The following is a 27,345-nucleotide window of genomic DNA, read 5'->3' as shown; positions in this document are numbered from 1 at the left end:
AGATGTGGCAGAGTTGGGGGCTCAATTAAGGCTGTTTTGGAGCTGAAATTTGGGCAGGAAGTCCGAAAAATCGGACGCCGAAGCTTTTTAGCATCCACAATTTCAGATGTTCTTATATATCGACGTCTACGAGGCAGATTTGGAACTCCGGACTTCAGTTGGGCTTCCACATAAGTTGAGAGAGGAGGAGGGGCTGAGGAAATGGCATCTTTGCCTATCACGTGTAAAGTGGTGTTGGCAACACTTTGGTTGCACCAAATCATGTACATAAATACAATTTGACCTCTACATTGCCTCATTCTTGATAAGAAAGACAACTATGAAATATGACCCCACCAGCGCTTCATCAACCTAGCAAAAAGAAACACTTTCATGTTGCTATCTCACAAGAACAGACTTAGGGATTCTCTGCCACTTTTTCTGTAATTTCACTTCGAATTATTCGAAAAATGTTTGAGAAATATTCAAAAATTATTAGAAAATTATTCGATTCGATTCGCACTCAACCTTCATTATTCGAATTCGCTTCGCACCCAAAATTTTGCTATTCGCACAGCCCTAAAAAAAGTGCTCAAGGTCATGACGCGTGCATGACTTAACTTCTTCCCCGTGCCATCCCTCCCTGCTTAGCTTCCAGCGCTTTCGTCAGGATGAGAGAAGAGAGAAAGCAATTACAGCGTGCGACAAATGTCTGGAACTCTGCTCGTATATGACGGATACTAAAACGTTTCGCGGCGGTCGATTTGTGAGGTGATACACTCCTTTAGTGAAGCCATTCGATGGTTACTTGGAGAAGTGTTGCAGGGCCCCCTTAATGACCGGTGGTTGTCTTTGCTGCATACACAGCTCTGGCAGAAACTCTTGAGCAGCGTACCTTCGAGCAGCTCGACGGTGATGTCCTCGACGTAGACCTCCCACCAGCGCTGGTGCCGCGAGGTGCGCCCAACCCAGTCGCTGACCTCGAACTTGGACAGCTTGCCCGCCAGGTAGATGAGTGCGATGGCGACCACCTCGGGCTCCCACTGAAGGCACAGCGTCGTGCAAAGACTGCACGAGCAAGGGCAACGCAAGGTTTGTCTCTGCAAGCTCACAACAAAAGGCTGCCATACATGCTTAAAAACTACACCACGCATGCAGTCCAGAAATGCAAATAAGTGTTTTAACAGTAATGGCAATACATATCTGGCGTTTGACGTGACAAAGCCACGATATGATTGTGAGGCACGCCGTAGTGGCGGCCTCCGGATTAAAGGGGCCCTCCAACACTATTCAACCCCCCATTTTTTACTTGCGGGTTGCGTAGACTGATGGCTGGGGATAATTTTAGCATAAGTTTAAGCACCGATATCAAATTATTTAGTATTTTAATCACGCGTTGAAGTCGCTACATCGCTGCTGACCGCATCAGCGCGTAGTGGCGCTTGCCAGAACTATTGCGGGCGGAAATGACGAAGATGGGCGCTGGCCTATGATTGGATAAATGTAACGTTAGAAGTAATAACGGCGTTGCATCAAAGTTGAGATTACTATTGTGTTTCGTTTTTCTTTTCTGTGCTTTTTCAATGAACTCCAAATAGCCGCCGTCGCAACAAAAAATATCACTACAACCACAAAGTACGACAGAGGCGCCGGTTGCCATTTCGCCTCTGGTTGCTCTGGCTTTCTTTCTTTTTTTTTTTTTTTTTTGCCTGCGCCCGTCGGATGTCCATATAAGACGCTTGCCCCTCTTCCTTCTTTTTGCGTCTGTACGTTTGCGAGCTGCCTCTTTCCGCATGTGCGGTAGGCTCATGATTGTTGTTGAAACGGTGCAAGTAATCCTCTTCGTTGAATTGTTGTCGCTGCACACTTGTAACTCATCGGGCTGCTCACCGAACAACCCGCGTAGGGGCGACCGTGTTTAACCGCCCATGCCGCTCCACAAATTCCCTTCTCGGAATAAGAGGAGGGAATGACATGGAATGTCGTTGTAAGGAACAGCAGACAAAGCCTCCCCAGCCTCGCTACGAAGCAGTAGCGCCCGCTCAAGTTCTGACAAGTCAGGAGGAACCACGTTTGTTACTATGGCAACGACGTCAACAATACGTTGGAAAGGAGAAGCAACAATGGTGTGCGAGCTTCCCCTACGTAAGAGCTTTCAGCCCATTTCATTGGAGCGCCATCCGACGTCACAGCAGAGAGTGAAATGTGGTCACGTGACCCCGCGAAATTCGAGTTGAGGGCAGGCATTTTTTTTCTTGTATTTTGAATTTTCTAAATTGAATAACTTCGTACTGCGTGCCGCTATCGCTGCCGTTCTTGCTGCACTAGTTCGTCCGTACTTCAGTCTACGCAATCCACGAGTAAAAAATGGGGGGTTGAAGAGTGTTAGAGGGCCCCTTTAAGGCCACCCGAGGCTTTTTAAGGCCCACCTAAACCTACAAACGTGAGTATTCCTTGCAATTCGACCCCGCCAAAATGCAACTGCCACGGCCGGGAGTCAAACCTGCATCCTCAAGCTTAGCAGCCTGACACCGTGCCTGCTGATCTACCACAACAGGTTGCAAATATTCTAGGTGGGGCTGCGGTGAAACTTGACCCACCTTGGCCCTTCCTAATAGGGAACCCTGCGCACGTGCCTAAATATACAAAAGGGCCTGTGCTACACAACAATTTCCTTTTGACTGACATTGCACACTTGTCAAAATATCAAATCACAAACCACGTGGGCAGAAAGGACACGAGAATAAACCAGCAAACAATGACCACAGAAATTGAACCCAGCTGTGCCTGATCATTGCCCAAACAAGAAGCAACAAAAGATAGGCACTCACATGGGCTTATGCTTACAATCTTGGTAGGCAGCTCAGTTGCTGGTGCCATTCCTGTGTACACGTTTTATGCAAACTTATTTCGCACCACTCTTTTGTTATTCTTAAGACAGGCTCGAGGTGAATTTATTTTGGTCAGAAGTTATCATCATGCCTTGTTGCAGAAAGCAGGCGGTACGGGACCAGGAAGACTGTCTTCTACAGAATTGCACCTCAGCTAGCATAAATGCTCGATTAGTGAGCTACTACTACTCAGCTGGCTGTCAACAAGCCCCAAAGCTGAGGAAGGGAACTTTCGAAAAGCGATCATCAATTCACTCTATGAACACACTGCATACGTGCATCTCTGAAGCGTGCCAGTCAGCACTGTTGAAAACAGGGACATTTTACACAGGCTCCTGCCCGAAGAAAGCACACTGCAACATATCTGTAAAGCTACATGACTGTCTCAAGAAATATTGGCAAATTCCACGAGTCATTTTGAAGCAGCTACCAAAATCCTCAGCTGAGCACTTGGATTGGGCTTGTATGTTTAAATTTCACACGCACAGACACACAAAACAAAACTGCTCGATGCTGGCCGGCATAGATGACCACAAGCCTGCACCTGCATCAAAGGCTCAGTCAGGGTTCTTCTATACAGCTGTGCTTGTGCTGGTGGATGCTCGCGGATGGGGGCCACTCGTTAGCCCCACCCTGGCATAGAGTGTTACACACACCAGTGCTAGCACACCGCAGAGACCTGCAGTTACGCTGGCCTCTTTTTAAGGGCTCAGGAAATACAAAGAACACCCCACCTGTCATTGATGAATGTCCAGGCCATCTGCACCATCTTCTGAAGCTTTGACTTGTCACCTGCAGCGAGAGAGCCGGTGCTGGCATCACACAATCTTGCGCTCCCCTTAACGACGTCATTAACACAAATTGCTAGAGAATGCTTAACCAGAACTGCACTGCAGCTTCCAGTTCCAGTGCTCAAGGACTACGATCCCAAACCAGCCATTGTCCGGAGGTCAAAAATCACATTAAAAAAAAATAAGAAAGCTACTACCCTTTCCTTGAAGCTATGCATGCAGACTGAAATGAAGTGTTACATGCATAATTATTTCTGAATTTGGATGTTTTATGTGCCAAAACACGACTGCGAGGCATGCCTTAGTGGCGGGGAGGGGGGAAACTCCAAATTACTTTCGACTACCTGTGGTTCCATAACGCGCACCTTAATGTAGGTGCAGTTATTTTTGCTTTTCGGCCCCACTGAAATATGGCCGCAGCTGTTGGAAATTGAACTTGCGTCGCCAGGCTTGGAAGTGCTACACCTTAGCTGCCAAGCTACTACAATAGCTTTATGCTAAAGGCTATGTAGGCCTACTCAAACAATGCAATGTATCTTGCAAATTCCAGCAGCACAGCTGCACTAGAAGAAAATCACTTTTTTCTAATGTTTGGGCTTCCAGATTCTTCCAAAATTTGAACGATTCTCCGTGAGCAATGGTTACAGCACAAAAACCGCGACACAAAACAATACTACCTCACAACAACAATTTATTAGAATCTCCTCCTGGCTCCCACCTTTTCTTCTGCAACTTTAGAATCAAGGAAAATAACAGATTGGTTATTTAAAGTACGAAGAAACATAGTGAGGCACAACTTGTCAACAGCATGGAAGACTTTCACATGTACAACTGCACTCAATATGATCTGCAATGCATGAGCTAAGGTCAAAACAATGCCCTTGAGTAAAAAAGCAAGTGGAGAGCATATTACAATTTCAGCAATGCACATACCCCCATGCTTTGCAATGATTGGCTTTGGGTTGTAAGATGCTGGCCTGCTAAGCAGTGGAAATGTCAATAGCCATTAATCTTTCATATACATATACCAACTATACCTGAACGTATACCAACCAGCCCGCATATGGATGCTTATACATTTCGTTAATCTTTGTCATGGCGCGTTGCTGCCCTGTCTTTGAAGCTATTTTATAAATAAAATATGGGTAATCGGTTGACTAGTTGCTCATAGTACTTTAGCAGTCTTAAGCGATGCTGTATGATTCAAGGCGGAGTAGAATAGTCAATTCTTTTTTTTTTCTTACTGCATAATCCATTACAGGGAACAATGTAGACAGTGTTACAGCTTTAACTAAAGTATGTCTTCACTGCAAAAGTGAAGCTAAGTGGCACAACACATAGTTGTGGTGGAAGTGTTCGAGCCGAGGCGGCCGAGGAGGCAGGCTGAAGCCAGGTTGTAGGGCTGGAGGGATTGGGGACCAGCGCAAGCTTCAGCATTTGAAAAGCTCAAGAGCATGCTGTCCTCAGACATCTGCCTCGCAAGGTGCAACCCTGCACTGTTGACGACAGTCTCCGCAGATGCCAGTTCCTTCGGGCTGGGTGCAGTTCTTCTTCAAGACCAGCCATCAGGGAGTGCCGACCAGTTGCATACGCCTCTCGAGCGCTGACTGAAACGGAATGGAGGTACAGCCAGATCGAAAAAGAGGCACTGGCTGCCACCTGGGCCATCAACCGATTCGACGAGTTTCTTCGGGGTCTCCGTTTCACCCTGGAGACTGACCATAAGCCGTTAGTAAAGCTCCTCGGAACCGCGGATCTCGATCTCATGCCACCATGAATCCAGCGCTTCCGCATCCGCCTTCTCCAGTACCAATTTGACATCAAGTACGTTCCTCGGAAACAGTTGGCCACCGCAGATGCACTCTCAACGGATCCAGTTGTCCAGCTGCCAGCGACTCCAGCAGTTGACATGGTGGAGCTGTACGTTCAAGAAGCACTCCGTGCTATCCCTCCCACATTTGCAGTCCTCCTCGATGACTTCCGAGCTCACCAGGCTGCAGATGGGAAGTGCGCGCAGCTCAAGTCGTATTGTGAGCAAGGGTGGCCTCGGGAAGAGAATCTGCCTCTCAGCATGGCTCAGTTCTGGGCTCATCGGGCCAAATTCAGTATCGGTGACGGCCTTCTCCTCTACGGTGGACGCCTGCTGGTGCCCGCTTCTCTGTGGAATCACGTCCTCTCCCTCATCCATGACGGACAACTCTGAGTGAACCGCTACCGTGCCATCGCCAGGGGAGCTGTCTGGTGGCCAACCATGGGGAGCCAGATCAAGAGCATGGTGGAGAACTGCCCCAACTGTGCCATCACACGGGTCCGGCGAGCAGAGCCACTGCTGCCTACTGTGATGCCTAGTCGTCCCTGGGAGCGAGTCGGGGTGGACATCTTTCATCACGAAGGAGCCGACTATCTTCTCCTCGTAAATTACTACTCGACATACCCAGAAGTGCTGTCCCTTGCTCGATGACGTCCACAGCGGTGGTCTCCATCATCAAAAGTGTCTTCGCAAGGCACGGGATCCCAGAGACCCTCGTCAGTGATAATGGGCCTCAGTTTTCATCGGCAGAATTCCGCATCTTCGCCCAGAGCTACGGCTTCTCCCACGTCACCAGCAGTCCAATGGGGAAATCGAGCGTATGGTGCGGACGGTTAAGAAACTCTTCAAGAAGTCTCCGGACTGGCCTTTGGCCCTCTTGGCATACCGCAATGCACCTGGCGTGACCGGGTACAGCCCTGCTCAGATGCTCACGGGGCGCAGCCTCAGGACTCTCCTTCTGGTCCCAACGGCCACATTGCTTCCAGAACCGCCTAACGCTGCCGACTTCCACCGGCGTGACACTGCCCAACGACGTAGCCAATGTCAAGATTTTGACCGTCGACATGCTGCACAAAATTTGTGGCCCCTGGAGGAGGGAGAGAGAGTGTGGATTCGCAACACAGATTGTGCTGGCACTGTTCTTAGCCCAGCGCAGCGTCCACACTCCTATGTGGTTCAGACGGATGCAGGTGCTCTCATCCGCAACCGGAGACATCAGTTCCGCAGCAGTCTCCGTCATCAGGGGGTCTAGACCTCGGCAACTCCAGTCCACGGACACAAGGATCCGAAAGCCTGCCACAGACTCCAACTCGCCCAGAGCCTGTGTGCAGCAATCCAACTCCCAGGGCACTTACTCCTCAACCAGTTGCATCGCCACCGGTTGCCACAGCTACTCCCTCAAGACCGCTGGGTCAGTTGTGCGCACTCGGTCTGGACGTTGTGTTAGGCCACCGGTGTGGCTGAACTTGTAGAGCGTGCCACGAGACATTTGTTATTACGTTGCATACCTGAGAGTGAGGGGGTTGCTTTCTGTTACTTTCCCAAAGTGGGGGGATGTAGAAGGCGCGACTGCCAAGTCAAATATGAGGCGCCCTCTATAGGATGTAGCATATAAAGGGTGTACTGTGAATAAACGGGGGCACTTCTGCTGGGAACTGGGAGCGTGTTTTTACTCCGCGGCCCTCGGGCTTCAGCCTGCCTCCTCGGCCGCCTGGGCTCGAACCCTCCCACCACAGTAGTGAAAGAGCGTAACATGCTTGAAAATCAGTTCTATAGCACTGCACGGGCTCGGGCCTACCCGAAAACCCGGGCCCGGCCCGGCCCGTGGGCCGGGCCGGGTAACGTAGCTTTCACGGCGAGCCCGGGCCGGGCTCGGGCCTGAAGCTCCGTGCTTAGGGCCGGGCCCGGGTTTGAGGTGGCGGGCTCGGGTCGGGCCGGGCTTGGACTTTGTTCGGTTCTTAAATGGACACTGTAGTGAAGCACTGAATCGTTTTAGACTGATAAAGTGTACTCTAAGAACTCGAATGTCATTCATTTTGCCGTCATATCTTTATCAAACGAGAAAATGAAGGTCAAAATTCCATCTTTTTTTTTTTTTTCGCGCCGAAACTCCGAGCACGACGTCACGGATTTCAAACTGTATTTGTCGTATTTGGGGGATATTGGCTGTACAACATTTCCTGACACTGGGTATGTTAAGTCAATGGCCCCCTCAGAGGTCAATGTACTTCATTTCTAGTGATTAGGAACTATGTAGGCCTCATTAGACGCCGTCAGAATCTAAGATGTCAAGGCGTCTGCTGCGCGAATTTCGAGGGGGCATCGCCACCCGCATTTATCTTTTTGCGCGTTTTCTCGCTTACGAAGAGTCTTGTTCCGACGAGCGTGGTGGTTTAGAAACTGCACAATAGTAAGTTACCGATAATAGAAAAATTGTTTTTCTTTCTAGTGGCCCTTGTTCCACATACGTTGTGCATACATCTATGTTTCACATTTTCTCTCTCGAAAAAAAAAACGCTTTCTTTTATGTGGGGCAAGCTATTTGGAGAAATTTTATTAGGGAAAAGTGCTGAACTTGTTTTGCTTCTTGCATATGGGGCTACTTGATTTATCTTAAACGGGTGAGCTAAAAGTAGGCATACCAGGCGCTTATATAGTTAACATGTCGTTATTCTGTGATTCATTCGCATTCGTTATCATTTTATATTCACAATGCTAATGGGGGAGGGGCTAGGTTGTATCAAATGTCAGTTAACGTTGCCATTTAAAAGAAGAGTATTCCGATATATCACATATGGGTCGTTTCTGAAGGGTATTTGGCGGCAGGATTCCAACAACATATCGATACCTATCTTCAACATGACTGAAATATGGACGCCGATTTTGAAATATAGTTTTGCTTCACGGTTAGGTATCAACACATCGTAGCTGCAGGGGATGCCTCACGACAGCAAGCTTTAGAGCTGTCATGCCTGTGCAACTTAAAGCGGTACTGACACCATTTTTCGAAGGCGAGTTTACTCTGCCATACAAATCTACTGTATGCAGAGACGGCTCTGAGCAAGTGTGAAGCTCAGCAAATGCTGATAAGATGTTTTATTTTAATATTAAAGTGAATATTTCCATGGCGCACCTACTCACATCGATACTAGCTTGACGTCAGGCTACAGTACAAATTCTGGTGACTTCACGCAGCAGTCTGGCTAGTTGTGATGACGTTAGGTACCAAAACTTCCAAGATGGCCGCTTGTGCGTCATCAAAACTTCCAAAATGGCCGCTTGTGTGTCACCAACGAAGCCACGGTGCAGAGCGGCACTGGAAACGTCACCATATATTGTGCGAGCACGTGACGAGAAGCTCATACCGTGTTGTGACGTCAGGGTATAGTAGGAACCGAAATTAGCTTTTAAAAACATACTGTAATTAATTTTTCAGGGCGCACTCGTGCTTAGCACTACCTTTTCTAGGCTCTTGAGGGCTTGACCTTCCATTTGATGCAAAAAAACGACAACTGAAAATATTCGTGTCAATACCCCTTTAAAAACATACTTATCAAGAAAATGAAAAAATGGGACGAAGACATCCAAATCGCTTCGTCCACCTCCTTCCAATCCTACCCGCGTATTCCAGTGATCACCTTCTACCAGTACAACATCGTTAGGAAGGCATAGAGCATTATGACATAGCAAAAAAGAGCGCGGTGCAAGCCGTGCATAACATACACTGCTGAATACTGCCAGGAGAAGCCCTCAAAGAGGAACTTTATAGGTGATACTGAATAATGCCACGACGTTCGGGAACGCTAGAAATGAAGGGATCAGCTGCACAGCTACGTTAATTCTGCAGAGGTCCCCAAAGACGTCTTAAATTTGCAAGGCAGAGGTCCACAAAGACGTCCTAAATTCGCACAGCAGATGTGCGCCCCTGTGGCAAGCGCATGCAGTGCGAGAAACTTTAGCATGGCAGGATATGTGATGCAACGGTGGATGGCGTGCTTAAAGCCGGAATTTCTAGATAATTTGATTTTTTGCACAATAACACGTGAAGAAATAAACTTTAAAATATGCCACAAAAGACTTATGGACTGTATATAGTAGCAGTGGTGTGATATATAAAAAGAATTCTACCACAAACACTTTTTTTCGTCCTTTCGGCTCTGTATACGTATTTCTGAAAGTACGCGTGGTGCACGCGGTTCGCTATAATTTTTATCTCGGTTAGTGTATTTACAACAACGTAATAAACTTGGCTTTCTTCCTGTATCTTGCTGTGGCAAGGTGCTACAATGCTCAAGACAGGTGTTACATATCCAGAAGCCGGGTGCACGATTGCATTTGTAGTTGGAACATGTTTTAAGTTTCAATAAAGAGCGCAATGAAAACAAATTGAAGAGGGCGTTCTGTTCTCTGTCTCCTCTGTTGTTATTCACTTCCTATTGAAACTGAACTCATATTACAAATAACTTTCCTCGCTGCAATATCTGCTACAAAACGTTCTTGATGATCCCCATTGCATTTGCAAAATAAAAAAAAAAGTTATACAGTCGAATCCCGCTATAACGAATACCGCTACAACGAAATTTCCGCCACAACGAATAATTTTCGATTCCCCGTCAGCCGCCCATAGAAAACAATGCGAAAAATGTCTCGTCACAACGAATACTTTTTCTGGGTATTTCCGCTTGAACGAAGTTTTCGCAAGTGCCACTACATAAGGAAAAGGAGCTTGCCTAGGATTGCCGCGAAATTCCGCAAGAAATTCGACCATTTCTCGTTGCCAGAGCTGTGCGGCCGCATCGCAAGACCCGTGTCTTCATCGGAGACATGCTTTCTGCCACCACACGCACATCCCGGCAAATTTTTCGCCATTGAGATGCTCCGCGACAGATCGTCCATCCGCCATGATGCTGCCGGCGGATTTGATGCGCGTGCGGGCCGCGGAAGAATCGTTGATGAACTCCCGCCATTGTTTTGACGTAGCACTCAAAACAAAACTACTGCTCATCGTCACAAGCCCTGCGATTGTGAATGACATCCACGGCGTTTTGAAGGCACACGCGCCGCCAGCACGCACCTAGTCCAAGCGTAACTGCATTCTGCCGCAACCGCTGTGAATACAAATGCGGTCGTGTCGACGCGACCACGGGCGACCACGAAAGTACGCACGCATCCATCGAACGTACGCGCACCGACTCAATGCAATGCTGCGGCCAAAACCACGGTAGACGCGATCAGAGATAGCAACGACGCAGTTCTGAAGGCACACGCACGGCCAGCGCGCACAGATTGAAAACGGAACTACCGTCGCTACCGTTTGCCGGAAGCACTGCGCAGAAAACGGCAGCAGAGACCGCCGTCGCTATCGTCGCGATTATCGATAGCGAATATGCTGAAGTACGCAGCTAACACACCGGAAGAAAGATTAAAGGCAACAAAGTCGTAAAACGACACGAAGCGTTTCGACTTTCCTTTCTCTCGCTTATGACTGTGGTAGTGCGGAGCTTCGGCACTTCGTTTTCACTTAGCCTCTACCGAACTTTGGCACGCTCCTTCGCGGCGCTACGCGCTCGGCACGCTTCGAGGGTAGCCTGCATATAGTATTTGCTCGTGTATAACCCACGTGTATAACTCGCCTACTGACGCAAAGCCGCCTTCATTGCGTTGCCGTGAAGCCAACTTGCGCAACGAAATTCGCGTATAACCCGCACCCCGAGTTTAGCGCTAAATTTTCTGTATATTTTGTGCGTGTTATACGCGAGAAAATACATTCACACGGTGTGCGGCCAAGTGCGTCCGAGTTAGCGACAGTTAAATGCAAAGGACAATGCATGCGCTTGCCGGGACCAAAGGACGAGTCATGATCATCAGATATTCCTAACTTTTGTGGTATATAGATGAAATTTCGCGACAACGAACTTTTTCGCGCATCCCGTCAATTTCGTTGTAGCGGGATTTGACTGTAGTCTACCATTGCCGAGCAAACATTCATTGTACCCTGTATGTCCACTCAACTGTTTACAACGTGAGCCCCTTTGTGCATGAAATTACCGTAGCTTGAAGTAGAATTGTTAGCGAAACATTCGCCATCAAAGCGTAGATATTTGCTAAACACTTTGCTGTAGATTCTATGTTCTGGCAACACCACCTATATTATTTGATCGGGCCTCGGTCCGGCCTGATCTGCCGTCGGGCCGGGCCGGGCCGGGTAGGCGAAATTTTTTCTCAGGTTCGGGCCGGGCCCGGGCTGCGCATTGAATCACCGGGCCGGGTTCGGGCGGGTAAACTTGAGCGAGTTCCGGGCCCGGGCCAGGCCCGGGCCGAAAATCACGGCCCGTGCAGTGCTCTAATCAGTTCTACAGAAGCCTGCAATGTGGGGGAAACTGTCTGCATCTGGATTCAACATGCTACAATGTATACTAGCCTAGTGGTCAGCTCAGATGGCAAGTTGCTCTGCCCTGGAAAGATGGCCCAGGACCAATATTTGTTGACTAAGAAGCTTTCTTTCTGAGAAATCTGCATGAATTTTTTTTATGTGGTTTCAGCCAACTAATGGGTATATTCAAAATTTTTTTCTTTTCAAAGGATGGGGAAATAAAATCTTTGAGGAAACAAACAGTACTGACAGTCAACGAGCTCAAGACGTTTAGCCCAGCTTGTTCATGGCACAGAAGGGGCTAAACAATGCAGCTACATTTTTTTTGCAATCATGAGGCCGACAAAGGACAGGAAGCGCTATGTGGACGGCATCGAGTGTGGACTCACCTTTGAGGCACTTGGCGTACTTGAGAAGAAACCCGTAGGGATGACTGACCTGGAGGTCAAACTTTATTGTCTGTAGCAAAATTCGCTCCATGGTCATGACTTCTTCCTGCATTCACACGCAGCAAGAGCACGAGTTGCCTAATGCACAGAACTGCCTGGAAGATGGATAGGGCAACTACAAAGGGGTACTAACCTGGCCAGTAGCCAAGCAAGAAAACAGTGTGTGGGACAGGGGAATTGGAAGGAAGGACACACGGACAGAACAAGCGAAAGGAAATGATTCAAACGAATGAAGTGCCGCTTTCTGTTTGCACCATGCCATGTTCTGTTGAGTGGTCGGAACGCATTAGCTGTGTTTGTAGATGAATATATACGACGATAAATTCTCGTGTGCGATTACCCACACGAAAAACAACTTCAACTCACATTCAGAAATGCACTGTGAATGCAATGTGAAGCAGTTCATTCAAAATTCTGGGAGCTCTACCACAAGGCCACAGAGCCTTGCAGCAAAGCCAACCTCCCACTAGCAGAACAAAGAGTACTCTTAAAAGTGGGAATGGTGTTCCGGGAGTGAACATGGAATTCTGCCATTTTACCAGTGGCACCAAATATAACATTTGCCTAGCTTTAAAAAAAAATCTAGTTCTTTTCACACACTTCCTAGAAGTTTTAATGCGGCTAATATGGTCTTACAGACACTGCTCGACGCATATCTTTGCGTTACTTCTTTTAGGTAATATGGAGCCTGAATGTCATGGGTAAATTTATTAGAGATCACACAATAAACGCTCAGCTCAAGTTATTTTCGTCAGAACACCCCGATCTTGTTTTATATTTAGCCAGCATTTAAATTAACAAGGCAAAAACAAAAGCTATTTGCAAATGATGTCACAATCAAAAGGCTCTGTTTGCAAGGTGAAGTAGGTGCAAGTGCTGGCTTCCTTCTGCTTGTAAAAAGTTGGGGCAGCTCTCACTCCGGCAATTGCATATTTAGTTCGTACTAAGAAAGAACAAGCACAATGCACGAGGGGACGAGAAAAAAATGACGAAACAGAGCTGAGAAAACTGACTGGTCATTTGGTCACTTTACGACCTTTGTAATCCGAAACCAACGTTAAGAAGGGAGGCATTGTGGGGGAGGGGGCCACGAGAGAAACCATAATAGCGGCATTACGGCAAATTCTGACTTCCCGTGGTTCATACACACGAGCCGTAAGTGTGACTTGCGTGAAATGTGATCCGGTGTTCAAGCAAAACGCCAAAGCAGAGCCTGAAACAGTGGTGTGGCTCTTCTTGTGGCCTACTACTGACCTTAGGGTCTTCTCCAAAGGACAGGTACTGCTTGTCGGTGAGGAACGAGCGTGCCGTCTTGATGATGTCCTTGCACTTCTTGGGTGTCTCCTCCACCTTGCCCGCCAGGAAGAGGCAGCAGCAGGCCGTGATCTAGAACAACGACCACACGAGGGCGTTTGCCAAGGGCTCGTTCACTCTCGCAGATTACGCGACCAAGTTTGTCGCAAATGTTCTAACACACTTTCAGTCGTAAAGTGGCTATTTTGGATGAGCTGCTTGCCCATTGAAAACGCTGTCATCTGATCTGATCAGACGCTGTCACTCGCTGCTAAACAAAGCAAATTCGAGCAGTGAGCGACAGCGCCTTCCTAACGTGGGAGGCGCTGTTGCTCGAGGTTGAGCAGGTTTATTACTGGCACTAGGAAACACAAAGGGAAAGACGCAAAGCTAAATAAATAAGCACAAAGGGCCAAGCACTGGCTCATGAATTGTCAAACTGATGGCAACGGATCTACGGTAGTGCCCCTTGGCTTGTGAGCAAACTTTGCCCAACGAGCTAACATCGGCCTCAGCCCTGTCAGGTAAGGTGAATTGTCACTGGCACTGCTTCGCTACGCTTGGCAAGAGTACATTCTGTAGGAATGAGAGTTTACACTAAATTTTCATTTTTTGTGCTTACTACATCAAGAGCCCCAAAAACAGAAACTATACTTCAAATAAGTTTTAAGCTCCACAATGGGACAAGGATGAAGACGACACATGTGCTAGTGCACATGTTGCATCTTCTTCTTTCTCCTTGTCTCAATTCAATGCTTAAGAATTTGTTACGACACTTTTACAATGAAACTGCACATCTACACGAGTGAACTATGTTTCAATGTTGCTTATGAGCAGCTGCTCAAGCTACACAAGGCACGTCACAAAAGGAAAACAACCGTGCTCACAAAATGAAAGGACCATTGCCCATCGTAAGGTAGTACGCTATGCGAGGAAACGGGCAAAGAAACAACTTACAAATCTGGGGAATGTCTTGAAGGAATGAAACATGTAGAAGCGGTGGAAATACACCACGCCGGTAGCCATGGTGTCGTAGCGTCTGAGGAGGGACGTCACAGTCAAGGAGCCGTCACAGACAAAGCAGAAGTCGTATGCCATGCATGAGCCAAACAGAGCTAGCACTTGTAGGTCAACCATTCTCCCACTCTTCTAAAACTTTTATTCGGGAAACTTTCCCATCCTCCTGTACAATACCGAATGACACACCAGCGCTGCCTTTCCCTCTAGAAGGAATTCTTGAAATCGTTATTACCGCACCTTTTTTCGTGGACTCTTGACAGTTCCAACTTCATGCCTTTCTTCTCAATGTTGCAGCAGGGCACAGAGCGTATAAGCAACAAATAAGTTTATCTCTTTAATACTGAAAATTATTTTTTTGGCAAGACATTATGGTAAAGACGCAGTCTCCGCCCAAATTAATTTTTGGGATGTCTATCTGCTTCGATATTTGTTCCAAAATAAGTCAGTTGATGCAAGCGCTAGCTCTGTGCACTGTGTTTCCCTCCTCCTAAATTTTTTTTTTTCCTTCTTCAAGCTAAAAATGCCCCACGTGGATTGCAGCCAACTAGCATAACAGCGAGTCTTATTCATAATTTTTCAGAGTGGTTCCTGCTGCTCCGAGGGAGCCACCACTACAGTGTACAAGCTGGACTACACCCACGCTGAAACAAAGTAAAAAAACCAGAAAAAAAGAGGGAACTGAGCTAGACAGATGATGGCACCGTGCTTTGAAGTACACATCTGGATCTCTGACCGGTACACGCCTGCTGCAAAGCGGCAAGGATACAGTCCCATCTTGGTGCCGACGTTGATGATGAACCGCGCGCCTTCCCGCCGGTATCTCTGCTCCTTCTCGACGGAGATGCCATCGAGGTAAGAGGGCGTCTTCCGAAGCGCCTTCTTGCTGTAATACCAGTTCGGCATCTTCTGCTGGGCCTGCAAGCAAGCGCACGCAAAGCCCAATGAGTTGTCACAATGCCTTTGAAGCATAACGAACTGCAGGCAGGTTAATCCCAGCTGAGCCTTTACAAAACAAGCACATCCAAGTTCAAAAGACATGAGCAAGAAACACTGAACCTCTATAGACCAGAGGCCTCAAACACGAGGCCCGCAGACCTTTCACTAGCAGCCCTACTTCACAAGTAAAATGTTATGACATTGCTAAATGGTGCTCACATTATTTTCTCGTCTACTGCAATTAACAACCCTTTGTCCAGGTAAGTCACATGGGCGGGACTGGTCTCGAGCATGTTTCTCATGAGGCACCCCATCCAGTCACCAAGTGTTGAAACATAAGTGCGGAACAAAAACTATGTTTCAGAAGCGGTGTCCAGTTTTCAGTCATTCCGGAGATCGGTATCGACATGTTCCTCAAATCCTGATGTCAAATTCCCTTCAGAAATGACCTATATATATCAGATATGGGAAAGACCTTCTTTCAAATGGCAATATTAGCTGACATTTTGTTCAAACCCCAACCCCCTGCGCCGCTCCTTCACTGTCCTGGCCCTCGTGGGTCTACGTTTTGTGACTGTGGCCTACTGATGAGAGTTTGATAACCCTGTTATAGACCGATAAATTATTCTCTGAAAATGCTACCGTCGCCGACTTCACCACCATATGACTGTCATTACAAGAGACACAAAGGACAGCGTTTTAAGCAAGTTGGGAATGCACACACGAGCTCTCGACGAACAGCTGACGGCAGCAATGAAGGTCGAGTCACTGCTCTCACTACGATTATTCACTTATGCTAACATTTCAGTTGGACTTGGTAAGCTTCTTCAACATAGTGCACAAGAAGTGTGCATTTGAACTGCATGCAAGGTTCAGAGACTGCAAAAAGTTGCTCACCTTTTCGGCGTCGGTCACAAATGGGGAAGACCTTCTTTTTCCCTGCACGTAAAACACATTGTAAGGCAGCTGTGGAGGCATGATGGTTCGACATGCCTCTCCACAAATACTGCATTTTCTCGCGTGGAACCTGCACCCTCAACAATGACTCACCAAAACTCGCGCATTGATGATTTGCGTATTGCCACAAAGGTAGCTGCCTTCCATAGCTGTGAAACACTGCTGTAAGGCCACCTTTGCACACCAGAATTTGTGTTTTTTGTCGACTTTAGCTCCAAATTAAATTTTTGGTGCAAGTTATAAGCGAGAAAATATGGTAAAAGGCATTACAAGAAGGCAAAAGGCGAAAATGAGGGCAACATGCATGCGCTGTAGTACTTGCCACAGACTGATGATACGTTTATAAAGCAGTAAGTTTCCTTGCGAGAACACAGCAGCTGGTGATGGTTGACATGATATTCAACAAATGAACATCAGGTGTATCATGGAAGCTTAGCAAAATACAGTCTGATTATCTGCATAAAGACAACGTAAACAAGCAAGACAGCTGATCACATAAGCACAGAAAAGTTGGGCAGTTGCTACTACTTGGCCGAAGCAAGGACAGGTATCAAGGATAAGAAGATGCTAACAGAAGCGTTACATTCACAAATGAAGTTGAATGGAAGAAAAAACTTACACCAGCGTTTTTCCCATCCAAGTATAACACTATGATCAGCGTTTCTCATAACTTGAGCCACTTTGGGACATTAACAATGATCCCCTTTAATAAACCTTGGTTACGGGTTTTGCACTTGGCCTATGCCTCAGCCTAATTGCTTAACGCATCTTTCCCACTAGAGTAGGTGGTAATAAATTTTCTTGTAATGAAGTATGATGGCCAACTGAAATGCAACTTGCTGACAGAACCAAGAAACATTCAGTTGTAACACCGCTATATGCTGTAGGTCATAATAACAATTGTTGGAGCATTACATCCCAAAGCCATGGTACAATTGCGAAGGGGCACCGCATTGGAGGGCTTCGGAAATTTCAACCACCTAGGGTTCTTTACGTGCACCTAGATCTAAGCACATGGACCTCTCGTATATTGCCTCCATTGAAATGCAGCCTCTGCAGCCGGGGTTCGATCCCATGACCTTTAGATCAGCAGTCTATATATATATATATATATATATATATATATATATATATATATATATATATATATATATATATACTCTAACAACCATACAAATATGCCAGAACTTCATCATGCAAGCCAGCTCACTTTTCACCAGGGCAATTTATAATTTCATCAATGTGCTTAATGTGGTGCATGATGTAAACAAGTTTTTCAAAAAAAAAAAAAAAAAAAAAGAAAAGAAAAAAAGAGAAAAAAATTCACCAACAATTACGATACTGCCTAATGTAAATTCTGAGAGCAATTTCGTGTTGGGGCAAGGCCAACTGTGTTTGAAGTTTTGGCTTTCCGTAAGGTATCGACTGCACCATCAACTGTAATTTTTCCGAAGTAGGACAGCACCCACTACACCATTATTCATCTTTCTGCGGATAAGCGAGGTACCCGTTACACATCTGTGAGGTATTATGTGCATTTTGTTGATGCTACATATGGCTGATGACGATCAAGAATTATGGCTGCACACACTGCAGTGGGTGGGAAGCATTAAACCACACACTCGTTGCGCAATTACCATTGTGTGATGACTGGTTGTTATTTTACTCTTCTTTCACGTTATATTACATAGGTTAATGAGATTCCTTGCCCGACAGGACGCCTAATAGGGTCTTTTTGCAAATGACTTTCAAGCACCTGCATAGCTCTGTGGCAGAATACTTGACTGCCACACAGAGGGCCCGGGTTCAAATCCCATTTGATATCGTGGCTATTTTTTTTTTTCATGCCTATCGGTTACGCCACCGATGGCGATGCCGCTCAACGCAGGAACGAGTGCCTAGGAGCTGCGCTCTAAAATAAAAACGTTATTCCCAGTGGTGTCTGTTCGTGCTTGCACAATAACTGCGGTGATGAAACTGTTCATCTGTCACCCATCCTTTGTTCTTGCTCTACCCGAGCTGTGCCATCCAGGGTGGCCCCCGCAATTAACTCCAGCAGTACACCGTTGCTCCAGCCGCACCATTAGGTGTGTATCCAAGCAGAAAAGTGTAACTTTGTTGACGAACCATGACATGGTGATCTTAGTCCACGGCTCTGTGATGCTCACCTGGCTGTCACACTCCGCTCTCTCTGTACACTCTCCAGTAATCACGGCTAAGCTAGAGGGGACACGTGATGTACATTGCATATCCCCTCTAGCCCGCCATGAGACGGTAACCTTAGCCCATGATCAGTGACCACTTTCTCCGATCATGCTCTCTCTGTGCGAATGGAACGGCCAGAACAACGGTGCACAGCCAGATCTAATCAAAGGAGGCTACGGTCTACCCATGCCCCAGCAAGCGGTCGACATTTCCCCTCCTATGCAGGAGGTACTGCCCCCTTGATTACCAGTGCTGCTGGGCATTCATCTCCAACTGGGAGACAGGTATCCCAATCTTGGGAAGGTGGCCTCTCTTTTCTGCTCATTTCTTAAACTGCTCCCCTAACCCCAAACAGCTACCCTAACCACAAATGCCCAGCCACGAGCATCATCCTCTCTCCATCTGCGGGGCAAGCACACCTGTGTGACACTGACAAGCTTGTTCGTCTTCCTCATTACAGCCAAGCTGTCTCAAATCTACACTGTGCCGGCATCGTAGCAGGCGTCACGCAGGTTACCTAAGCTGTCTTAATGTACCTCACACACATTTGCATGCTTACAGCCTCACTGTCCGACAGCTTTCACGGCATGGAACTGGCTGACATTTTTTTCTATCACGCACACAATATGCTGCAGTTTGTGACAGTAAACAGCACAGAAACCAAAAACACGGCACAGAAAGAACACAAAGTACGTTGCTGCCCCAACAGTGATTAGTTTCACATGGCTGAAGCTACATGGTATAACAGATTTTTTTTTTTTTTAAGTTGACATACCAACCAATCCTAGATATCCTCACGTGGAGTTTACAAGTAAGCTCTTGAGTGTCCAAAAAAGACATTCTTCTTGTCCTTTATTCCATAATTAGCGCATGTCACTTGTTAAGTACAAGTAGCGACCCCAACGCTTTCCTTGGCTTCATTTGGATGTGTCTAACGAAAGTGGGCCGCTTCATTCATCCTTCTTCCATTTATTAAAGGCATGTGTTTCACCATCAATGATGGACATATTGAGTTTATGGATTAAAGAGGCTCTTATTGTTTTTTTTGTTCAGACAGCTGGATTGTTGTTGTGAGACACTGCATTCTTTGAAAATTCAGTGAACGCTCCTCCACTTACAGGCACATTCACAATGCTTTTCATACAATCAAACAGCTCTGTTGCTCTGTCAGTTATGGTCAAATGTGCTTCGTTTTCAGGAGGCCTTCATATTGTTGAGTGCAAAAAAACTCAATTTATTATACGAAGTATTCTGCTAGCAAGCCAACTACTGAGCATAGAATTAAAACCCTCTTAGTTTCCGTAAGTCCATTTGCTTTGCCTGCACCGTATTACCATACTTTAGTTCCTGCATTATCTCTTCTTTTCATCATACTGGCAAACGCTAGGGCAGCACAGTTGTTACACGCACTTAGCTTGCAACAGTGTAGCAATTCCATTCTACTTCCTTCGCACAATTTGTCAATAATGTGGGCCGTCCTGTAGCTATGGCCTTGGAAATGAATATCAGCCAGTCATAAGCAGTAGACAATAATGAATCAAAGCTATCAAAAAGGATAGTTGCATTATACTCTGAAGAGACAGTGCAAGGTTGGCACAAGCTGTCCCGAAGAATTGTTTTCCTAAGCACGGTGCCAACATTGAAGAGCTGCCTATTTGTTCATGGACGGCAAGAGTAATCACATAACGCTGCTTCTTTGAAACAGAGGTGCAGAAAACACTTAAGCACACTTCTGGACGACGCCTGAGCAAGAGGTCCGTTCAATTTGCCTGTGCCACTGTGGACCGGATCATGATGATGCAGGCACTGCTTTTGCCCGCTAAATGTGCGCCGTCCATGTAAGTTCGAGAGGCCGCAAACTGCCAGATGAGCAGAAGCGTTGTTCAAATGGGTGCCTTTCCATGTGTGCTGCATCGTCTGCTTGTTCGCAACCTCACATCTGCCCCAAGTCAGCACAGAAGGCGCAGAAATAATCGTCAACAAGCCCTGCGTTTTTTTAAATGAACATCGTGGGTTCAGAGGACGTCAACTGTGGCACGACTCATGAATTGATTCATGTGGCGCAGGTGAATTGAACGAACCTAAAATGCTCCAGAATGCAGTGTCGCACCACAACAGTAAATGTGAAGCAGTGATGGAAACGATGCAATATTGTGATCACTAAACATTCCCTTTAAACGATCCTCATTAAACAATCCTCCAGACCACACCTTGAGCGCTTTATGCAAAGTGCAACAATTGGGAACTATGCCACCGCACGATGAAACCACTGCGGCCACACACACAGACACACACACGAACAAACGTCAGTGCAGGTGAGAAGTGAAGCCACGGGCGATGTGTATGGTGGTGAAGCGTCGCTGGGTGATTGCAGGGGAACAAAAACGCAGGCCGCACGAGCACAGTAGCGACCGATGATGCAGCGAAACCAGGTCGCTCTGTGCGGGCGTAGGAACCATGGCACCGCACCCGTTTCTCTTTCGTCTAAGTCAAGCTGGGCTTGATCAGCTGCGTGACTGTACCGCGCGCGCGTGATCACTGCTGGCCTGCTTGCACGTTTCATTCGAGGACAGCTCACACCGCGTTTTACGCGATAAAAGCAGCGTGGAACACTTGTACCGAACATTAAACGCCAATCGTTCATAAACAGATTCCTACGCCCGGCGATGAACTCGCGACACAAGAAGAAGAGGCGTCAGAAGCGGCGTTTCCACGTACCTTCGAATCGGAATTTTACGGTAATGCAAACTGGCGGTGGAGCAGAAGGTTGGTACTTTTGTTTTTTAAATGCAAGCTCTAGCTCCACACCACTCAGACCTCATGAGTTCTGGAAGAGTGAAGACGAAAATTGCAGTGGGTTAGTATACGAGGTGTCGACTACACCAGAGTAAACGAACGCTGAGACACTGTTTTTTTCAACGCCGCCCAGTTCCAGCGTAAGACTCGCAGAAGCTACAAGAAGTAAAATCACATTGCTCTCGAAGCAAACAGCATCATACACTTTTACAAGAGAAATCCATCGTAAAAAGAATGCAATGCAGTCATAGCAAGGCATCTCGCAGAAGAAAAACAAACCCACGTGCAGGCTTTTCACTTACCCTACTTGACTTTGAGGCGTTCATTTTGGTTCCTGTGTGCTAACGATTGAAATGAATGCTCGGCAAAGAAATTAAATGAGAAATGAAACCACACTAACTGTACGAATACAACCCACTCTAATTCACAAGGCAGCAGCCATTTTCTTTACGCCTTTTCTTTTCTACTGACATTAGACATTAGCGGAGAAATGACACAGATACACTTCGTTCTTGTGTGTACAGAGGCGACCTCTGCAAAAAGCAAAAGAAGTTGAAATTTTGAATATTAAAATATTACTACATTCTAAGTTACTACCAAGCTATGTGTTTATGTTGTCGCATGCGTATTTGCGTGAATACGCACGTGATTTTATTCGCATTGTATCTCTCTTCTACTTGCTTTTTCTGCGTGGCTTCTTACCCCTTAGAAGGTATTACAGTGTTAAAAGGTATTCTAGAACACTGTAGAAGGTATCATGTGACAATGGTTTGGCGCGCTTTTTACAGTTTACTCGGGAAGACATGTTTGGGCGCCTGCGCTGCGCTCAGATCAAGCCGATACTTTTGTCAGTTGTGTAGCTGGCGGCGCTATCTAATTTCTTCTTTATAGGGTACCGCAGAATGCACTGCGGAGCGAGAACCGGCAAACGTGACACCCCGATGACGACAGCGAGAGGCGCGCACAGAAACCTGTTAAATCGAGCGACAAATGCTTCAGCGAACACACGTGTTGTGCACGCCGTGGTACGCTTCGCTGCAGCCGCGACGTTCTGTCTTCAACCTCGTGCCCAAAAACGTATTGGAAGATGTGGACGCAGCGAGATGGCGGTGGTATGACGGGGCCAATGTGTCGACGACGACTCGGTAAGTCTTTGTTGCCATTGACGCCAACGCCGTCGGGCATGCACTCGCGCAACGCAGAGTGACTGCAGGCAGACACGATGCGGTAATAAGCACGCCTCTGTGCAGCTGTGCGCCCGCGAGCTTACGAACATCTCGCTCTGACATTAATTTATATAAGAACTGTCTAAGGTGCCGGCAAGGTTTTTTTTTTTTGGAACTGTCTACGGTGCCGGCAGCCGGCAGAGCAGGCTGCACGGGATACTGCCGGCACTTCGTCTCGATTGGCTGGCTGCAGTCATGTGACCGAACTGCCGGTATTTCTGCTTTGGCAGTGTCTAGCGTTACGTCTAGACGTAACGATAGGAGCTGTTGCAGTTACGTCTGGACTCTAGTCTGGATGTAAGAATAACGAGTCAAGTTACGTCCAGCGTGACAATACAAATGCAGCCCGTTAAACCTACCGAACCGATTGGCCCTAGTGGCGCAGCGGTTAACGTGTCGTGCTCGGAACTGCGAGGACGTTGGTTCGAACCTCGCTGCAGTCTAGTCTTTTTCTTTTTTTTTCCGGCAGGGTATTGTTTGTTGTTGTCACATGACTGCAGCCAGCCAATCGAGACGAAGTGCCGGCAGTATCCCGTGCAGCCTGCTCTGCCGGCTGCCGGCACCGTAGACAGTTCCTTTTTTTTTTTTTTTCGACCAAGCAGTTTCTTTCACAAACGGCTTTTCTCGCTAATTGTGCTTTCGTTGCTCCCAATTGCAATGAACGTGCGCGAACACCACGAATACTTTATTGCAAGAATTACTCTGGGATTGTCACACCTCGTATATTGTTGACGGAGGAACACGCAGCTCGGGGGACGCGCTTTCACTGGAACTGGCAAAAGCACGACGAGCGAGAGTGCTTAAAGTTAAAAAAAAGAATCTTACAGGAAAGCCCACTTGCACATTTTTGCAAACCGGCCATTAGAGGCCAGCCTACGCTTTTCAATAATCTTTGTCGCTGCAGAGAACTGTGGAGAAAACTTCTCTTGTAATTTTAACCTGCACTTAATCATCGACAAGAAAGTTAGGTTCTTGGCACCGTGGTTTGCTCATTGACTTCATTTGCTTGTTCTTTACGTGCTCTTGCTACAACTGTACTAGTGCACCTAAGTGGTCCATGCCGATGCACTTGTCGGACAATGCGGAGTCTAGTTTGAGGTGGGCATCCATGAACTGTGGGCACAAACATCAATAGTCTTGCGAGGCATCTAGTGATATGTTGGCAGGTGATCTAGCATTGTAGTTCTTGTATCACGATGCTTGAACGGGGCCCGTTGCATGTAAGACTTCAATTCTGGTAAATCTTGCCAGGAAGCAGTTAGCTTGCGGGTAATGCACAGAAAAGTTGTAATATGTGATTCCATGTTCTGTGAGAAACTTGCTCAAGAAAATTGTTTCATGATACCATACTGAACCACGTGGGTATCTTTGTCATGCAAAAAGTCGATGTAGAAATTTCTTCACTGGTCTGCCGCAGTGGTGTAGCGGTTACGGTGCTCGGCTGCTGACCCAAAGGTCGCGGGTTCGATCCCGGCCGCGGCGGTCACATTTCAATGGAGATGGAATGCTAGAGGCCCATGTACTGTGCGATGTCAGTGCACGTTAAAGAACACCAGATGGTCAAAATTGTTGGGGGGGGAGGGGGGTGGAAATACAATGCAAGAGCAAAATACAGGATTCTTGTAGTAAATTGCAGTGCGGGGAACAACACTATGCAATAGTAAATTAATACAGTAAACTTTATTAAACAGACAATGAAAACACTACACAGTAATTGAATACACAAATAGTACATTAAACAGGCAATGTCCACCACTAACATGTAATTATCAGTGATTCCACTCCTGCGCCAAAGTGCGCCAAATTGTATTTACTGCGCCATCCTGATAATATCGACGAAAATTGCGCCAAACTGCGCCAAAGTCTCGGGTTTGGGGACGTCTATCACCGGCAATCGCACCGCCGGCGCGTCAGAACATGTGCAGCTTGATATTGGGGCTGCCAAAGTCGCAACCATGGATCAAGACTTATTCCGCTGAATAAATAGCGCTTGCGCGTGCGTCCCGAGTTAGCCGCGATGCACGGTGCCGACGCAGCTTCTGTTCTGCAAGTCGGCTCGATAGCAAAACGCGCTCTCCGCAGAGGCTCGTGATGTCTAGGCCTATAGGCACCATGCAGTCGAGTTCTCACGTGTGATTGCAGCGCCAGAACGCACAGCCTAGCGGATAAAGAAAGCAACGTTGAGACGGCCCAGGGACAAAATCAAACGCGGTGCGCGTCTCTCCGCCTCTGCATGCGTGTGCAGACTGTGGCCGGGCCAGAAGGGGGGACGCGTGCGAGCGTCTGTTTTTTGCCTGCCCCGAGCGGCCAGTATAAGGCAACTTGAGACGGCCCACACCGAGCAACGCAGCTCCCTCTGGCCAGTGGACGGTGCCTATAGGCAGCGAGAAAGTGCGACGGCGATTCATCGGCGGGCGTCGTCTGTTTCAAAAACGTTGCTGCTAGCTCGTTTCAAGCGTTGCACGGCACGTAAGGAAAGCAATGTTCAGTAATAACTACATGTGTGCCGCTAAAATGTCTGTCACTTCTGTTTCTGGACATCGCGGAATGAAATCTGGGATCGCTAGCAGTGCATGGATATGGAACAATATCGAATTTTGCTTGCTTCGCGTGTATGGAAGAGCACGCGAACGGTGGGAACGCGTTGACACTTTTCCTCAGATATACTTTATCTATGGATCTTCATCCAGAAGAGCTTTTTTGTAATTCCTTCCACCAGCACATCCGAGTTTGTAATCACTCTGCGGTAAGTACCCCCTAAAAGGCCCTGCCCTTTCGAGCTCACGTGCTAGGGTTCTAATTCGAATTTTTTGCTTGCTTTTTTTTAAAATGTCATCTCATTATTAAAAGCATATATCCTGGTCGGAGCAGCCGCAAAAACGCAGCTGTCAGTAGCGGGCCTGTCGCTGACGGCCCACAGTGAAGCGGCTACTCCATGTTACACGTCCGCCCCGCACTTTCGAGGGTCAATAGGTGACGGTTAAAAAAAAATCACAGCATATCCACGGAGTGAATGATGATGAGTGGGCGAAGCTGCGGAGGTTCATCGGTAAACCGTGAATCTTCCGTGAATTCTGCCCAGTACATCATCACCAACGTGAGATCGGGCGCGTTTATACTAAAGGTTCGATGAGTTATGACGACTTGCAGCTCACTTTAATTTTACATGTACGCTGTGAATTTTCATTGTTTAGAAAACCATTGCTTTAGAAAACATCTGGCGTCTTTCGTTAAGCAGCTGGCGTCTTTTCGTTTTGCTTTGGAAACATCTGGCGTTCTTTCGTTTTGCTTTTACAAAACATCTGGCGTCTTTCGTTGGTTTATTTCATCAATCAACGGCGTTTTGAACAAAATTTTTATTGTTTAATCACGCACAGGAGAAATCTCACCAGGCACTATACCTTGGAGGTAAAGAATGGCTGCTAATGGGAATGAGAGGCAGAAGAAGTCGGCTTTTAGTTAACGCGCACGCTGCGAATTTTTTATTGTTCAACAACGCACAGGAAAAATCTCCCACCGGCACCACCTTGGAGGTCAAAGCGTAAGACTGGTTACGCACTACGACTACTGCGACTACGAGGGACGAACGGGTGCCGCCTTAAGGAGCTTCGCCCCTAAAACACAGTTTCGCTTAAGGGCAAAGCAATCAATGCGATTTCCACAAATTGTATTGTTAAACGAAGTAAGGCTAGCAGCTAACGCTTTTGGATCCGATCTCGCGTAACTCAACAAAACGCTGGTTTAAGGGAATATGGCCGCTCCAGGAACCGAAGCGTTTTCGTGCTCTGAGTTCTCTAAACGCAAATTAAGCGTTGAGAGCACAGCAAGTTTACGAGCCGCTCCTGATGCCCCGAGATAGCGCGCGCGCAAGCGACTGCGCCCTTCGAACGATGCGGTCCCCGCCCCCCTGGCGTCCCTTCATGCTCCTTACGAAAAACGGGCGGGGCGTTTTCCTCTCTGTTTGATGAGCAATCGACGGCAGGCCCGTACGCGGGAAAATGTTATCTCATGCGCTCTCCGTACGACGGAGACAGAGGGCCGGCTAGTTTAATCTCCGCTTCAGCCGCGTTCGTCGCCAGCGCTCGCGAGATTTTACCTGCGGCTAGAATGCGCGTCGTGATGTTATCAGTTTGGACTTTATACGGAAAATAACGGCGACGGCAAAAATCCGTCCAGAGTGTCCATATAATTGCTATCATAATAAAAATTTAAAAGAAAATTGAGGAGCCATTTCACTCTGAAGTGGATGATAAGCGAGGCTGTTTCACGCATGGTTCAGAGGTGACATCGTGAAGGATAGTTTGGTATGTAAGGCCAGGTTGTTAACGGCCAGGCTGTTAACGTTCAATACGCAATCTTAGTGCGAAAGCCTTAGATGATTTATCAAACACGAAAATTGACCGTTGGCGGCGTCAATCGATTGATGCAAAATATAATCATCATGTGATGGCGTCATCATCACGTTAGAGATCGTCAAAACTTGAGACGTCATCATGGCGTCATTATCGTGATGTCACGTGATGACGCCATCACATGACATCGTCGCTTTACACTGATTCCGTGATCGGTGCGCCGATCATGGAGCTAGCGCAAAATTAGGTGAGGTGCAGAAAGCTTGC

At 47.2% G+C, this 27,345-nt stretch overlaps 1 protein-coding gene and 1 pseudogene across 6 annotated transcripts in view; one reads left to right on the top strand and one right to left on the bottom strand.

The window, feature by feature from the left end:
- Positions 1-21,968, bottom strand: part of LOC119374498 (cyclin-K) — a 41,809-nt gene extending 19,841 nt beyond the window's left edge. Inside the window, exons 1-10 of one of the 6 annotated variants that reach the window (XM_037644614.1) lie at positions 21,803-21,968; positions 21,423-21,531; positions 16,822-16,954; positions 16,440-16,481; positions 15,373-15,521; positions 14,544-14,625; positions 13,548-13,679; positions 12,234-12,339; positions 3,605-3,662; positions 875-1,047 (exon numbers count right to left, since the gene is read on the bottom strand). In XM_037644614.1, coding sequence (XP_037500542.1) covers positions 875-1,047; positions 3,605-3,662; positions 12,234-12,339; positions 13,548-13,679; positions 14,544-14,625; positions 15,373-15,509 — 688 coding nt within the window. In that variant the 5' untranslated portion in view covers positions 15,510-15,521; positions 16,440-16,481; positions 16,822-16,954; positions 21,423-21,531; positions 21,803-21,968. The remainder of the gene's footprint in view (positions 1-874; positions 1,048-3,604; positions 3,663-12,233; positions 12,340-13,547; positions 13,680-14,543; positions 14,626-15,372; positions 15,522-16,439; positions 16,482-16,821; positions 16,955-21,422; positions 21,532-21,802) is intronic. The other 5 variants (XM_037644613.1, XM_049410816.1, XM_037644610.1 and 2 more) reach the window with 5 other exon arrangements.
- LOC125756301 (uncharacterized) lies at positions 6,292-6,995 on the top strand (annotated as a pseudogene).
- Positions 21,969-27,345: the final 5,377 nt, after the last annotated feature.

This window comes from Rhipicephalus sanguineus, chromosome 11 (genome assembly GCF_013339695.2).
Source record: "Rhipicephalus sanguineus isolate Rsan-2018 chromosome 11, BIME_Rsan_1.4, whole genome shotgun sequence".
NCBI classification, from domain to species: domain Eukaryota; kingdom Metazoa; phylum Arthropoda; class Arachnida; order Ixodida; family Ixodidae; genus Rhipicephalus; species Rhipicephalus sanguineus.
Note: the sequence above shows the minus strand (reverse complement) of the source record. Positions and strands in the feature narration are given on the sequence as shown.